The sequence below is a fragment of the Pan troglodytes genome, chromosome 6 (assembly GCF_028858775.2).
Source record: "Pan troglodytes isolate AG18354 chromosome 6, NHGRI_mPanTro3-v2.0_pri, whole genome shotgun sequence".
In the NCBI taxonomy this organism is placed as follows: Eukaryota; Metazoa; Chordata; class Mammalia; order Primates; family Hominidae; genus Pan; species Pan troglodytes.
Window position 1 is genome coordinate 128183806 of NC_072404.2, and position 17799 is coordinate 128201604.

The 17799-nt window shown below is 36.3% G+C and overlaps 1 protein-coding gene across 1 annotated transcript in view; it reads right to left on the reverse strand.

Annotated features, from left to right (window-relative positions):
- Positions 1-14468: 14468 nt before the first annotated feature.
- BMT2 (base methyltransferase of 25S rRNA 2 homolog) overlaps positions 14469-17799 on the reverse strand; it is a 119304-nt gene continuing 115973 nt past the window's right edge. The window contains exon 5 of the mRNA XM_009454218.4: positions 14469-17697. Within this exon, the coding sequence (XP_009452493.2) occupies positions 17068-17697 (630 nt within the window). The 3' untranslated portion in view covers positions 14469-17067. The remainder of the gene's footprint in view (positions 17698-17799) is intronic.

The following is a 17799-nucleotide window of genomic DNA, read 5'->3' on the forward strand; positions in this document are numbered from 1 at the left end:
GACCAGCAAAAGTTCTGGAGCTATTGGCTGCCTGAGTTTGAATCCATCTGTGCCACTTACTAGCTCTGTTTCCCACGTGTACAATAGAAATAGTAATAATATTTAATTCATAGGGTTGTTGTGAGAATTAAATGAGTTAATATATGTCAGGTATTTAGAACAGTAAATACCTTACAATAAGGTTCTCAATTATCTTAGCCTGACAGTAAGTTCCCAGTTGTTAGCCATTTTCAGTTTTATATAGGCTAATTGAGCCAGGCTTCTTTCAGTTTTCCTCTTCTTTCATTTTTCAGACTGGCACCTTAGTACCCAGAGTTCAGCAGGGAGGCCAGGAACCTTGTTAGGAAGTAGGGAGAGGGGAGAAGTCTACAAATACTCATAATGTAATATCCATTCTTTTATCTTTGTCACATCTAATTATAAAAACAAAGACAAAAGAATAACTTCTGACTTTTACATGTAAACAGATTTAGCCCTATATTGCTTCCCCCTTTCCTCCTGCTTATCCAACTCTCACATATATCCTAAGATTTTAATAGTTTTTCTTCAATTGTGTAATAATTTTTAAGTGTGTTTATTTGATTTTAGTGTTTACCACATTTCCTTTAATACTGTAACCCAAATTATATTTGAAGTAGTGGCCCATAAGCTGTAAGGGAAATGTTTAAATAGACAGATTTTGAGATTTCAAACAAAATCTCCAGACCTGAATTCTTTGATATCTTCATTCCCAGGAGATTGTGATAAATGCCAGGTTTGAGAACCACTGTTTTAACCAATTGAGAAATGAAACAAAGTGAAAACTCAAGACTGGTGAGGGTAGTTGGGGAGAGTGGTGATGTGGTTGACCATTCTTTCTCTATTAGCTTGGAAGATCTATATTCTAGCTCTCATTCTACATCTCTGACTACTTTTTCTTCATTGTGTTTGTTCCAGTTTTTAAAAAACAGATCCCACTTTCTCTTAAATAGGTTCCCTGCCCCCGAACCCGGAGTCTATTTTGGTCCTCTCTTCCTTTGTTTGCTCTCTTAGTTAGATCTTAATATTAACTCTCACTTTTCTGCAAGCCTGTTCCCCAAGCCTGTTATACCTCAAGCTCTCAGGAAACCGAGGTCACATTTTAAACTTGTCTAAATTCTGTGTCTCTGAAAACAAACCCTTCCCCTCTCATCTTTCTCTTCCATTCATTATGTATTCTCTACTCATCACCTGGGCTCCACCCTCTTCTCCTTCTACTGCCTCTATCAAAATTCATGCTCATTTCTGTTGGAATGCACTATAGCGTCCCCTCCACCTTCTGCCTCTTTAGTGCATCCTGGTATCAGATTAACCTTCCTAAAATATTATTCTATTATAGTGTAATGATTACACAATATAAAAAAAAACTTTTAGGTTCGGGGGTACATGTGAGGATTTGTTACATAGGTAAATTCATGTCATGGGGGTTTGTTGTACAGATTATTTCATCACCCAGGAATTAAGCCCAATATCCAATAGTCATCTTGCTCCTCTCCCTCCTCCCACCCTGCACCTTCAAGTACACCCATGTCTGTCGTTTCTGTCTTTGCGTTGGTAAGTTCTCTTCATTTAGCTCCCAATTGTGAGAACAAGCCGTATTCTGTAACACAGGTTTTCTGTTCCTGCGTTGTTTGCTAAGGATAATAGCCTGCAGCTCCATCCATATTCCCACAAGACATGATCTCATTCTTTTTTATGGCTGCATCTGTCACACAATTCTTATGCTCAAAATCTTTCAATGATTGTTCAGTTTATATAGAGTTCAGATTATTCAGCTTGATAGCCGAGAACTTCCAAAAATATCTCATGTACTATTATTATATCTCTTATTCCTAATATTTCTCTTTACTGCCCTAAACTCTATCAACTGGAAATGCTCCCTAATTAAGGGCCCTCATTTCCCCTCTCTGTGTTCTCATCCATTTCTCTGCCTAGAATATGTTTTCTGCTTTACTTGTTCTATAACCTTAGCTTTTCCTTCAAAGCTCATTTCAAATGCCACTTGCTCTAGGAAGTTTTCCCTGAGTACCATAGGTGCAAATGGTGTCTTCCTTTGAATTCTCATAGATTTTATCTGTCAAGTGAGTAAAGACACTTCACATTTTTTTCATTTATTTTCCTGCTGTTATTTTAATTTTAAAATGTACTGACTACATTAATTCACACAATTCAAACAAGTAAAACTATGCAGAGTGAAGAGTGGGAGTTCTTCAGTGCTTTGCCAAAGCCATTCCCATACCTACAGGAACACAGTATTACTATTTGGTATACTATATCCTTCTAAGTCAGTAGTTCTCAAAATGTTCCTGGTAAACCCCTTGCTTCAAACCACCTGGGGAGCTAGTTAAAAATGGAGGTGCCAGTGCATCAACACAGCCCTTCCGAATTGGAATCTCTTGGAAGTAGGAACTAGGAAGCTGCACTTTGGTCATTCTTAATCATACTAACTTTTGAGAATCATCCCTTTTATCTATGCATTAAATAAGAGTTCTTTTACAAATGTATAATTTTGTTTTTTATTTGGTTGTTACATTCCTTCAGTAATGCTATTGGCTTTCTTTTCATTTTTAGCAATGTATCTCGGAGATATTCATAAAACAAATGTAGAGATGCACTGTGTGTGTGTGCTTTTTAAAAAATTTTTAAACTCTATAGAATAAATTTACCAAGATTGATATAACCATTTTTCTGTTGATGGACATTTAGGCTTTCCAGTTTTTAATTATTAAGAACAGTGCTTCAGTGAATGTGTAAAATTTACACACATGGTGATAAGTTTATGGAGTAGAAGTTGCTGGGTTAAGTGCATATTCAAAATGCTTATGCTGCTAAATTGTTCTCCAAACAGGCTTTTTGGGTTCATACCAAATTTCCACCAATTGTGAAAGAGAATATTCATATCCCCACAACTGTAATCAGTAGTACATCTTATTTTTCAGTTTGTCAGGCTGGTGGATGAAAAATAGTATTTCCTTGTTGTTTTAGTTTGCTCATTTTTTCATGACTGGTGAGGTTGAGCTCCTGATTTTCTTTTTTGCCATTTGTATTTCCTTTTACATGAACTGTCAGTTCTATTTTTGTTCATGGTTATTATTTATTGAATTGTCTACCACCAGTGCTATTGAACTGTCCATTATTTGTCTACTGATTTGAAATGTCATGTTTGTCATACTAATTTCCTATAAGTACACTGAACAGTTTCTGAACTTTTTATTCTCTTCTTTTAATGTATTTGCATTTATCTCCTATCATTTATATTATGGTAGCTTTGTAGTTTGCTTTTCTTTCCTTCTTTCTTTCTTTCTTTTTTTTTTTTTTTGAGACAGTGTATCACTCTGTTGCCCCGGCTAGAGTACAGTGGTGCGATCTTGGCTCACTGCAGCCTCCGCCTCCTGGGTTCAAGCGATTCCCCCGCTTCAGCCTCCTGAGCAGCTGGGACTACAGGCATGCGCCACCATGCCGAGCTAATTTTTGTATTTATAGTAGAGATGGGGTTTCACCATATTGGCCAGGCTGGTCTCGAACTCCTGACCTCGTGATCCACCCACCTCAGCCTCCCAAAGTGCTGGGATTACAGGCATGAGCCACCGCGCCTGGCTTTTTCTTTCTTTTTTAATTTTAGAGACAGAGTCTCACTCTGTTCCCCACGCTGGAGTGCAGCAGCATGATTATGGCTCACTGCATCCCTGATCTCACAGGCTCCAGACCACAGGTTCATGCCATCATGCCCAGCTAATTATTTATTTTTGGTAGATATGGCATCTTTCTATGTCGCCCAGGCTGGTCTCAAACTGGGACTCGAGGGGCCCTCCCACCTTGGCCTTCCAGTGTGCTGGGATTACAGGTATGAACCACTGTACCTGGCCTATAGTCTGCTTTTACATCATCACCTTTATTCTTTTTCAAAAAATTTCTTGGTTATCCCTGTCCATTTTTTCTTTCATATGAAATTTTAATTAGCTTATAAAATCCATACAAAATTGTATTTGAATTTTGATTGAGACTGCAATGAGTTCTAGGTTAATTTGGGGAAGATTTGACAATTTTCCAAATCTTGATATCTCCCCAAAGCACAGACATATTTTTGATGTTTAGTCTTCTCATCAGGAAGCTGGCAGTCTCTGCAGTCTTCTGTTCTTTAGTAAAGTTTTAGTATTTTCTTTAAATAGGTCTCAAAACTTTTTAAATATTTTGCTTATTGATAAGTATTTTTATAATTGTTTTGTTTTTGCAAACTTGAATAGGATTTTTTCCATTATATTTGCTAATTGGTTTTCGCTGATTTTTAGGAAAACTATTGAAGTTTCTTGCAGTTCTAGTAGTTTTTCAGCCATTTCATTTACACTTTTCAGTCAATGATACCATCTATAGATAATGAGTCTTGTCTCTTCCTTTCCAGTTATTGTACCCCATTTATTTATCTTATCTTACTAAGTCTGTTGGCTCAACATTGAACAGTCATGGTGAGATTGGGCACCATGATTCTTCTGTCTTTAATGAAAGGCTACTAGTGTTTGTTAATCAAATACGAGGTTTTCTATAGGTTTGTAGTAGATGTCTTTTGTGATGTTAAGGAATATTTCTTCTATTAATCTGAGTTAAAGCTTATTATATGAAAGTGTTAAATAAATGCTTTTTCCAGAATCCAGATGATCATTTGAGTTTTCTCTTTAACTTATATGTTAATTTGGTGGATATAGTGACTTACATTATTACTTACCTGAATTCACTCTTGGAAGGAAAAGAATCCTCTTGGGTAGTAATGAATTGTGTCATATTACTTTTATGTGATTTCTTCTTAGTATTTTATTTAGTTGTATGACATTAAGTTATAAGTGAAATTAGCCTGTGAATAGGCAGACTAATGGCCTCACAAAGATGTCCTAATTCGTGAAACCTGTGAATAAGCTACTTTACATAGCAAAAGGGATGTTGCACATATGAGTTAGGTTAACAAATTTGTGCTAAAGAGATTATTCTAGATTATCTACATTGGCCCAATCAAATTGCACAAGTCCTTAAAAAGGGAAAACCTTTCCAGCTGCAACTAGAGAAAGAGATGTAGCAACAGAGGAGAGTTCACAGAGTTGTGATGTGAGAAGGACTTGTGCTGACTTTACTGGATTTGAAGACAGAGGAAGTGTACTATGAGCCAAGAAATGGAGGCAGCCTCTATTAGAAAAGACAAGGAAGTAGATTCTCCCCTAGAGCATCTAGAAAAGAATGCAGCTTTGTTGATGCCTTGATTTTAGCTCATGGAGACCCACTTTGGACTTCTGACCTACAGAACTGTAAGATAATAGATTTGTGTTGTGTTAAGCCGGGAAAGTTTGTTAGAGTGGCAATAGAAAATTAACATAGCCTATGGTTTCATCTGTGTGCTCTCCAAGTTTAGAAACAAAACTGTAGCTGAAAAGTTTTCTTTTTCAATGCTTTAAAACAGACTTCAAAAAAATCATTTAAGTTTGATAAAATTAAGCTGTTAAACCTGGCTTTTGTGCCTTTTTAAAGGAGAAAATATTTGATTCTTCAATTTCTTTTGTGACATCTTTTTCTAAACATGTGTTATAATTCTCAAGTATATATTTTGTCTTCCCCACTAGACTGGAAGCTTCTTGAAGGCATAATGTGTCTGATTAATCTTGGTATCTAACTTAGTACCTAAAATAATCCCTTACAGTAATGCAAACATTTATATAGATATCTTATTCAACTTTGCATCCTCACAGCACTATATACAGTGTCTAATGTTTATGAAACTAATTTCAAAAATGTATGGTAATTTAGACAGCTTAATTGATTAGGTAATTCAGATAATATGCTGAGTGAACATGAGCTTTGAAGTCAGGCCTGAGTTAAATCCTGGATGAACCACTTTCCTAACTCTGTAAATTTAGACAGTTGATTAACATCTCAAAGATTCACTTTCCTCACTAGTAAAATGGTAATAATAGTACTTATTTTATAGTGAGGAAATGTTTGTAGAGTGCTTAGCACAATACTGGATACGCAGTCGTTGCTTTATGTTAGTAAGTTATCAAGATAATTAAAAAATGTTACTTAGAACCAAATGGTATTTTATAAAAATGTCACTTTTTCTGTTGCTCCTGTTGTAATTTTTTAGGCTGTTGTCATGTCAAAAGGGGATACTAAGTTTCCAATCTGTTCTTGAGTATACAGTAATGCGGTCAATAACTTTAGTTGGTGCCTCCATCAAGTATTATCCGTGGATGAGGTTACATCTGAGTACTTTGGAATACGATAGAAGCAACATTTGGTGTGCTTTTATACAGCTCATGAAGTCAGTGCTTTAGAAACTGAATTAAAATGTTTCAAGGGTTTTCTTCCTATTTAATGCTGTGATGTTGCTAATCCCATCCTCCTCTTAAAGCTGGTGATCCTCCTCACATTAACTGCCATTGATATCGTTTGGATAATTGTCCTCACTCAAATCTCATGTTGAAATGTAATCCTCAGTGTTAGAGGTGGGGCCTTGTGGGAGGTGTTTGGGTTATGGGAGTGGATTCCTCATGGCTTGGTGCCTTCCTCTGGGTAGCGAGTTCATTCTCATGAGATCTGGTTGTTTAAAGTGCATGGCACCTCCCCTACTCTCCCTTGCTCCTGCCTTCAGCATGTGAAGTGCCTGCTCCTGCTTTGCCTTCTGCCACAAGTAAAAGCTTCCTGAGGCCTCTCCAGAAGCAGATGCCAGCACTATGCTTCCTGTACAGCCTGCAGAAGCATGAGCCAATTAAACCTCTTTTCTTATAAATTACCCAGTCTTGAGTATAACAATGCAAGAGTGGCCTAACACAGCCATCCTTGATATTTATGGAACCCTCTCAGGCTTAATAGTTGACTCAAACACAATGAATAAGTGGTCCCCTGTCTTTGTGAATTCATAGATAAAAAGACAAGAAAATCTTGTGTTGTGACTTGTTTTGTAGTTTCCATTGAAATCTTGTAGGGTAGGTTGTAGTGAAGTGTGTATCTTACATCATTTTCTGGGAATTCATAGGGAAGAAAAATTGAAGATAAGAAAATTTAACACTGATTTTCTTGCTCAATATGGTTCTAAGGAGTTGATATCAGATTTTGAATTGGGTGGTGATGATGGAGATGAAATAGTGAATGTGTGCAGAGCAGGCAAGACTGAATGAAAAGAAGGAATGGGGCTATTAAAGGCACTTTGCCAAAATAAATAATAGTCACTATATGTCATATCCCTACTATGTGACAAGATTGTTATCTGCTTTATAGACATCGTTTTTCTATCGATAACCTTGCGAAGTGAATTTTGTGGATTAACAAACAGGCCCTGAGGAGAACTTTGCCCCAGTAAGTTTTCATAGGGTTAGTGATGCAAATCTTTCTGGATACAAAAGCCAGTGGAAAGTAGTACAAATCACGTATCCCTTATACGAATAAAGAAACTGCTGGAGTACCACTTCTCTCCTGGGGTTGAAGAGATCATTTAGGTAAATACTCCTTTTAAAGATGTAAAAGCTAATGATGGTTTACAAACTTAAATTCTTACACTAGCAAGGAGTGGGAGCTGGCCATTGGAGAGAGAGTACTGACAGACGTGGTAAGAAAGTAGGATTTCAGGTTTAGATATAATTCATTTTAATGAATGTGTGGGAATACACAGAAGAGAAATTATATGGCTCCAGGTTACTTAGTATTGATCTAAGCTTCAGTTTATACAAACCAATTTAGACTTTCCTGAAGTATAAATTGAGTTATATCTTAATTATGAGAACATATTAATAAACTAATTAATATAAACAGGACTAGACTACCCCAAAAGATTCATAAACTAAGCATCAGCAGTGGCCCTGTATCATCACAGTTGCATTTTGGAAGGTAAAATTAACCATTTGGAAATATGTATTCAATCACCTTCTTTATGCAACGTACTTATTTAGGCTGAAGACACAGGATAGAAAAAGGCTTTGCCCATATATACAGATGAACATGGACAAAGATAAACTTCAGATAATTAGAGCTATGCAGAGACTTTATGGTATTGTGAAGAGACAATTTTCGATTATGTGTAATAGGAAGGTGTCCCAGAGGATGTGGCATTTAAGCAGAGATTTGAATAACAAAAACAAACTAGCCATGGAAATAAAATATAGGAGGAAGAAATTCTAGGCAGAGGGACTAGCTAGTGCAAAGGTGGTCACATGATGTGTGTGGGTGTGTGTGTTTCCCCCTAGGATTCTAACACAGAAGGTGAAGGAGAGAATGGTGGGAAGTTGGATTGGAGAGGTACGGAGGGGCCGCATCATTTACATTTGGCCCCTTTATGATAAGGGGTATCCATATTAAAGTAAATTGCCTCTAGATGGGTTAAGAACAGTGTGTCATAAAAGTCAAGTGAACAGGTTTCATTTATATGTACCACCAGATGCTGCAGTGCAAGAATGTTTTCTGTAATGTTTGTTTTTATTTTTTGCCTTGTATTAATGCTAGTGTATTTAAGTTTCCACTGTCAGCCCCTGAAGAGCAGAGCAGACATCTGCTCCTTCTAGTACCTAATCCAGTGCCATAGCACAGAAATTCTCAACTACTGAATCAATATTGATTGAATGGTGTAGACTAGTTAACTATGTTATTGCCACAAATGACATCTAACCTGAGCTAGTTATCCCACAAATAGTCCTCACAGTTATGAAAAGGGAACCACAGTGTGTGATGTTCCCCTTCCTGTGTCCATGTGTCCATGTGTTCTCATTGTTCAATTCCCACCTATGAGTGAGAATATGTGGTGTTTGGTTTTTTGTCCTTTCAATAGTTTGCTGAGAATGACGGTTTCCAGCTTCATCCATGTCCCTACAAAGGACATGAACTCATCATTTTTTATGGCTGCATAGCATTCCGTGGTGTATATGTGCCACATTTTCTTAATCCAGTCTATCATTGTTGGACATTTGGGTTGGTTCCAAGTCTTTGCTATTGTGAATAGTGCCACAATAAACATACGTGTGCATGTGTCTTTATAGCAGCATGTTTTATAATCCTTTGGGTAGATACCCAGTAATGGGATGGCTGGGTCAAATGGTATTTCTAGTTCTAGATCCCTGAGGAATCGCCACACTGTCTTCCACAATGGTTGAACTAGTTTACAGTCCCACCAACAGTGTAAAAGTGTTCCTATTTCTCCACATCCTCTCCAGCACCTGTTGTTTCCTTTTTAATGATTGCCATTCTAACTGGTGTGAGATGGTATCTCATTGTGGTTTTGATTTGCATTTCTCTGATGGCCAGTGATGATGAGCATTTTCTCATGTGTCTTTTGGCTGCATAAATGTCTTCTTTTGAGAAGTGTCTGTTCATATCCTTCGCCCACTTTTTGATGGGGTTGTTTTTTTCTTGTAAATTTGTTTGAGTTCTTTGTAGATTCTGGATATTAGCCCTTTGTCAGATGAGTATATTGCAAAAATTTTCTCCCATTCTGTAGGTAGTCTGTTCACTCTGATGGTAGTTTCTTTTGCTGTGCAGAAGCTCTTTAGTTTAATTAGATCCCATTTGTCAATTTTGGCTTTTGTTGTCATTGCTTTTGGTATTTTAGACATGAAGTCCTTGCCTATGTCCTAAATGGTATTGCCTAGGTTTTCTTCTAGAGTTTTTATGGTTTTAGGTCTAACATTTAAATCTTTAATCCATCTTGAATTAATTTTTGTATAAGGTGTAAGGAAGGGATCCAGTTTCAGCTTTCCACATATGGCTAGCCAGTTTTCCCAGCACCATTTATTAAATAGGGAATCCTTTCCCCATTTCTTGTCTTTGTCAGGTTTGTCAAAGATCAGATAGTTGTAGATATGTGGCATTATTTCTGAGGGCTCTGTTCTGTTCCATTAGTCTATATCTCTGTTTTTGTACCAGTACCATGCTGTTTTGGTTACTGTAGCCTTGTAGTATAGTTTGAAGTCAGGTAGCATGATGCCTCCAGCCTTGTTCTTTTGGCTTAGGATTGACTTGGCAATGTGGGCTCTTTTTTGGTTCCATATGAACTTTAAAGTAGCTTTTTCCAATTCTGTGAAGAAAGTCATTGGTAGCTTGATGGGGATGGCATCGAATCTATAAATTACCTTGGGCAGTATGGCCATTTTCACAATATTGATTCTTCCTACCCATGAGCATGGAATGTTCTTCCATTTGTTTGTATCTTTTATTTCATTGAGCAGTGGTTTGTAGCTCTCCTTGAAGAGGTCCTTCACATCCCTTGTAAGTTGGATTCCTAGGTATTTTATTCTCTTTGAAGCAATTGTGAATGGGAGTTCACTCATGATTTGGCTGTTTGTCTGTTATTGGTGTATAAGAATGCTTGTGATTTTGCACATTGATTTTGTATCCTGAGACTTTGCTGAAGTTGTTTATCAGCTTAAGGAGATTTTGGGCTGAGACGATGGGGTTTTCTAGATATACAATCATGTCATCTGCAAACAGGGACAATTTGACTTCCTCTTTTCCTAATTGAATACCCTTTCTTTCTCCTGCCTAATGGCCCTGGCCAGAACTTCCAACACTATGTTGAATAGGAGTGGTGAGAGAGGGCATCCCTGTCTTGTGCCAGTTTTCAAAGGGAATGCTTCCAGTTTTTGCCCATTCAGTATGATATTGTCTGTGGGTTTGTCATAAATAGCTCTTATTATTTTGAGATACATCCCATCAGAAGGGATAGCATTAGTAGATATACCTAATGTTAAATGACGAGTTAATGCATGCAGCACACCAACATGGCACATGTATATATATGTAACAAACCTGCACGTTGTGCACATGTACCCTAAAACTTAAGGTATAATAATAAAAAGAAAATAATAAATAAAAAGGGAACCACAAGGCCTACTAGATCAGTGAAAATTCATTTACTCAAGACAACTCCAAGTACATAATGTCTTAGGTAATACTCTATATAAAGTGGTTTGTCACAAGAGCTGTGCTTGCTTGCTTTTGAATTTTATGCTTCACATTCTGTGGGAATACGTATTACACAGTATCTCACAGAAGTATTACTATTAACCTATATTTACTTATAATACTATCTTCTACAGCGTGATGTTAAAATTTGATAAATTTTAGGGAGGAAAATGTTTGTCTTTCTTTTTTTCTCAGACAAGCTCTTAGTCTGTTGCCCAGGCTGGAGTCCGTTAGTCTAATCTTGGCTCACTGCAACCTCCGCCTCCCAGGCTCAGATGATCTTTGTGCCTCAGCCTCCCGAGTAGCGAGGACTACAAGTGCGTGCCACTGCGCCTGGCTGATTTTTAAAATTTTTGTGTACAGATGATGTCTCACTATATTGCCAGGCTGGTCTTGAACTCCTGGGCTCAAGCGATCCGCCTACCTTGGCATCTCAAAGTGCTGGGATTACAGGTGTGAGCTACCACACCCAGCCTGTTCATTTTATTATAAATAATTTGTTGGAACTTTCTCAGTTATAGAATTGATGTTAGCAGTTCATTTAACCGTAAGACTAAAGGGATGGTTTGTGACATCCTGACTCCCATTCTGTATCTCTTCATTCCAACTGGCACCATTCCCTAGGCCCACAGGGTCTTCCCCACTGCCCTCCCCTCCCCCCACCTGCCCTCACCTTTTCTGGTCACAAGCTCCAGACCATTCCACTTTCCTATCAAAATATGTCTTCTTACTTCCAAATTCCCAAGTCCCTGTTCTACTTCCAACACACTGTACTCCAGTACTTTAATCCGTGGTAATGATTCAGTGGAGCCAGAGAATATAAAGCTCATTATACAGTTAGTTAAGCTGTTAGGCCCTCTTTCTGTCTTAAGCATCTTTCTTCTTGCAGACAGTCTCAAAGATTTTTCCTTCTTCCAGTAATCACCCATTTATTTCCAAGGAATGTTTCATCCATGCCTAGCTTTAGGAAACATGTTATTGCTTGGATTTCTCTTGAAAATATGTGTGGCAATTTGGAAACCATTTTTTCCTGACTTCATTATTCTTTCATGTTTTAGCCTGTCAATGCAAAAACTCTTTTATCCAGAGATGCATTATAGAACAAGAGTTTAAGGGAGAAGGAAATTAATATTGGCCATGGTCATGTTCGTATTCTTTTTCCTTGTAGAAGACAACAGGCATAGCTAGAGTGGCATTAGCTAACTGTAAAAAGGATTTGTAGGGCTAGGGATGAATGTAAATGTAAACAACTTAAATGTGGATTCTATTATAGCTTCACATAGAGTATCTGTGACCACAAATCATATTCTTCTCAGTAGCTGATTTCCCACACCAGTTCAAAGGGCTACAGAAGAAATACTGTCATCAGGACACTACTGAATAGTTTACTTGGATATATGCAATAAAAGGATGCAAGTATATTTTCTCGCATTTTCTTTCTAAAGAGTTGCAAACAGGGCTGGATCTAGAAAATACTGTTTCCTTTTTTTGGGGTAATGCTCCCTGCCATTTTTATGGTTTACATGGGCATTCCAATCCAACAATAGATTTGTTTTACAGCTTTCAAATTATTAATGACAAATTCAAGAAACAATTCTGCAGTCAATGCCTATGGTCTAATTTTTTGTAGTTTTCCTTTAACTTAAAAACCATAGAAAGAAGTACCATCTTTGATACTACTGATGGGCCTAAACTTAAAAATTTATGACGCAAAATAGTTTTAGCCATCATTTATGATTACTAAAAACAACCATTGACAATAAATATTTTATACTATCACAAAAAGCAGACTAGCTTTCTCATAACTTAGCAAAGGTGTTATGGTTGAAAATAAAATTCAAAATAAGTTGAACTGCTTAACTCATAATTACTAAAAGTTCATACTCTATAGTGCCATATGTAACAAGATTCTCATTTAAAAAAATAGATGCATACTAATTTAGAAACTACTGAGATGGTTATTTTCCTTTTTTGAGACCTAGCTGTCACCCAGGCTGGAGTGCAGTGGTGTGATCTCAGCTCACTGCAACCTCCGCCTTCCAGGTTCATGTGATTCTTGTGCCTCAGCTTCCTGAGTAGCTGGGATTACAGTCACATGCTGCCATGCCTGGCTACGTTTTGTATTTTTAGTAGACATGGAGTTTCATCATGTTGGCTAAGCTGATCTCGAACTCTTGACCTCAAGCAATCCACCCACCTCGGCCTCCCAAACTGTTGGGATTACAGGCATGAGCCACCCAGAAAACTACTGAGATTCTGAAACAAATTTAGAAAAAAGCATACAAACCAAAGTTAAAGGTACATTTAAAAGGCTTTCCAATTGTTGAGATTTCCATTTCTCTGACAAGAGAAAAACAGGGTTTAGAAAAACCAGCGTATCTCCTTTTACGCATTTAGAGATCTTTAAATTGTTAGCTATTGTAGCCTGCTTGTTCACTGGGTTTTGTAGTGTGTATATATATAGGCCACCACTAATATACTTCGGGAGCTTTGCATTCACAGTAGCTCATGGATATGACTTTAACATGAATTATCATACTATCATGGTTATGGCAATTCAGTATTTTTTAAGAATAAAGTTATTATAATACAAACATTCCTTGTAGTAAATGTTTGTATTATGGGTTTTTTTTTTTTTGTAACAAAGAATTTGTTTTCTACCTTTGTTATCATTTAACAAGCAATTTACAAAACCAAGAAGGAACCAAATCTTTGATTTACATTTCTGCTGACCTAGTGTGTGGACTCTTGCAGAGGAATAGCATTGCTGCATAGTGCTCAGAAAGTGTGGGAAAACGGAACAAAAAGCTTGAATCCATTTTTTTTTTCTGCTTTTACATCAGAATTTATATTTAGGTTATACTTTTCTAGAGGAATGAACAATACATCTCTCTTATCCACAATGTGTAATTTGCTAGTTTTGTGTTTAAAGCTTTTCTTATTTCCTGTTCTACTTCTGTGAATTAAGGATTTTAAGCAGGGGCAAAACTGTAGCATCAGCAGGTAATCATTTTTGGATACAGATACTAAGTACATGTAGCATGCTTGTCTTCACTCTTAGGTCACAAGCTCCATGAGAGCAGGGGACAATGATCACTCCAATCCTTGCTGCTTTCCCAGCATATAGCACATGGCAGAATTCAAACATTTGTTTAATAAACAACAACAACAAAAAACCTTTCATATCATGAGAAAGACATCTGCTGTCCTGAAAGAACTGATAAATTATGTAGCTTACTTAAAAAAAAAAAAGAATATGATATGGTTGACATACAATAAAGTAGAATTTATGCTGTTGCCCTGCTTCTGCCATAAACATGACAAAACATGACAATGGGAAGTCACCTGAGTTCTCTGGATCTCAGTGAATAAATTTATGACATTAAGGGATTTAACAAAAATGAAACCCAGTGGGAAAATTGTACAAGTCACTCAAGTTCTAAATTGCTTCCCAGTGCTGAAATCACTTAGTGAGATACATCAAAGACCACAGAACTTTCGGTTTATAAGTAACAGACAAAGAATACTAGAAAATTTAAAATTTTTAATAAATGTGCTTTGTTCACAAAATGTGAAAAAATACAACAAACACACACGTACATTTTCAGGTATGCTACCTCCCACCACTTGGCAACTATGGTAAAACCACATGATCTACTCATGATACTGAAGAATCCAACCAAATGATTACCATTTGTTTTTGAAACAACCAAATTATTTTGGAGAACCAGCTGTGAATGTGACAGGAGGCCTCATAACTTCTTTATATCCAAAATGAAATAATTCTTAGGAGTACCCATACAGTATTAGAAGGCCCTATTAACTTCCACTTGTTATTACATACATGATCTGGCATCAAGCTGCAATGACTGCTTATACTTCAATACTTATACACTGAATTGGCTTTGGTGGAATGTGTATCAGTTTAAATCTGTGCTAACCTAATTTGAATAAGCTGAATTTACAGTAACAAATGATATAAATTCAAACAAATTTATACTAAGTGGTAGTAGGTTTTATAAAGAGACTTCCTCAGAGTACTACGTAAAATACATCATGCACACTTTGGAGCATAAGCAGAATCAACATCTGTAAACAATCAGAATTTATAGCACCAACATTTTCGCTGTAACACAAAGGCTGACTCCAGGGTCATACTATACCAGCCTTTCAAAAGCGCTGTTTTCATTTACTTTCAAAGCATTTTCATTTGGTGTATTGTTTTCTTTGTTCTTAAGATATTTACCCAAATCAAAAAGCAAACAGTATGGTAAAAGGTACTACCAAAATAGTTCAAAATAGTTCTGTATTATCCTTAACACAGTGCTTTTTTTTTTTCTTCCCCTTCTCTTGGGGAAGCTACAAGACATAATCCTTTAGTGCTTAACTGGAAAGAACAGTCAATCCTAAATATTAAAGAATCTTATGCTGTTGAAAGTAAATGAAAAATTTCGAGTTACTTGTGGCATATTTGAGCAACCAATATTTATTGCATTTAATCAACTGACTTCTAAAAATTACAATCTTGTTACTTTCATTAATTTAGCATGTGAAATTTAATTAGAAATACTGGGTACATACACTCAACCATTTATATCATAAAGGATAAGTTTTATATTTCTAAATAAAGTTTGACATTCAAAGGTACTACGGCAATTCACAATAAGCACAAAAACATCAGCTTTACCAGAGTAAAGAAGTGCAGTTTATGAAATTTAGGATCAACTATTGAAAATGCAAGTTTCCTTTAAAAACATACAAACATACGCACAACATTAACCATGAAATCTGAAACTGTGATATTTCAGTGCAAAAACCTCAGTATGAGGTAATTTTAATGTAATAACCACTTGAAAAAAAAATCCACACAGTGGCACTCTTAAAAATGATAGCTTCCATGACAATTGCTGGCTGACAAGACAATGTGGACTAAATGTTCTTAATTGTTTAAACTAATCTTGTCTTGTTTGGACATACATTTTTCCCTAATCATTTGCTTCTGATTCAGAAACACAGAAAGGCATTTATTAATGTGGAAAGGGAAAATTCCCACAGCCAACTAATTGATATATTCAAAGAAAATTTTCTGATAAAGTTTAGATAGAAATTAAGATACCAAAAGGTCAAAACCATTTTATGAGATCACCAACAGAGGGTTAATTTTAGGTTTTTCCATATAATTTGAAACTTGTAGTGCGGCACCTCCTTAACGGAAGGGTGAGGACCCTATCAAAGTTGGTTTCAACAGAACATAAACTCTCTTCCAAGTGCAAACCCTTTCAAAAAGGTGTTTTAGGTCATTATTGAGTATTACATTGTTCCTTGCTTAAATAAAACATTTTGTAAATGAAGCCTAAGTTTAAGAAAAGTAAAAGTGAACTCTCAGGTAAATATACTTCACACCAAGGCCCAAATCAACAAGAAAGTTATGAAAATACTACTTTGGCAATGGTGTTTATTGGATAGGGCTAATAAAATTAGAATACACACTTTGGGGGACATCTCTCCCCCAATGTCTGATGCTGTCAAATGAGCTTTTAATATAAGGAAGAAAGAAAAAGAATTATCACCAATTACAAAAGATTCAGTAAATATTGGATCATCAGACAAAAAAGGAACATAAAATGACTTTCTGTAACATCACAATTTTAGTTAGAAAAAAGAAAAAGATAAGTGCATCACAAAACAACTAACCGATCTATTTTTCTGTATCACATTTAACTTGTGAGTCATCAAAGTGCAATCTACAGCTTTCTACATCTTAAAGTTTTCCATTCAATGGTTTATAGTCAACACTGAAAAGTTGAAAAGGAAAACATATAGCAAATTATGCTTGTTTTCACAATAGCACTAAAGAGAAAAAGGTACCTTTCTATGATAGTGCTAAATGCTAAAGTAACAGTAGTTTCTGCTATGACATGAGTCACTCTGCATGAAACTTTAAGCTTTCTATATAAGAATAAATTTTAAAATTGAGAAGTAGAAAAAAATAGCAAACTCTGTAAACCTCTGCATTTCTTTTATGCAAACCAGGTTTTCAGTACTGAGTTCATGTTAGTATTTCCAATTGGTGTAAGCAATTAGTTTAGGAGCCTGGACTGAAAGGGCCTTTTTGCTTCTATATTAACTTAAAAGTAATATGGGGTCTTCTAGCTCATAGAAAGGAATAGAGCTGGCTTGACTTTCTCCAGAATCTGAGTCATATGGCGCATCAGGGAGTTCTGTGAAACCATATGCTAGTTGTTCATCTTCTATATCTGATCGAACATAGCAGGAAGGGTTAGAATATTCCTCATCTTCTATACTGTTGAAATCTTGAGGAATATATAACATTCCTGGGTAGTTCCTACTAACCAAGTCACTTGTGGTTTTTAGAGAGATTTTCCTAAATGCCATCAGATGCATATGTGAAAATTTTGAGTACTTGAAGCGTTTAAAGCCCAGGGACTCTATAGCAATCTTCCAGCTTTTCATCATCATAGCATGACGGTTCTGATGGGAGGAATCAGGTGTGATGATTAGTAATAAACCATTTAACACTAACAGTTCATGGGCTTTCTTGCAGCAAATCCATCGCTGGTAAGGAGATGGAAAATAAGAAAGAAGGAGAGAGAAAACAACCACATGGAAAAGCTCTCCAGGAAGAGAATCAATAGGGTTTTTCAGCTGCTTCAAAAAAGCATCTATAGCATCCTGTGCAAGCTGGAGTGGTTGCTGAAGCTGTAAGTTCAGGAAATCACATTTATAGACACTCTGCAGAAACAGAAAACAAGGCATATTAAGAACTTCAAGATTATTTCCACTTTAATACACAGACTTTTCAGCAAACCATTTCACATATCATAGTAATTCCAG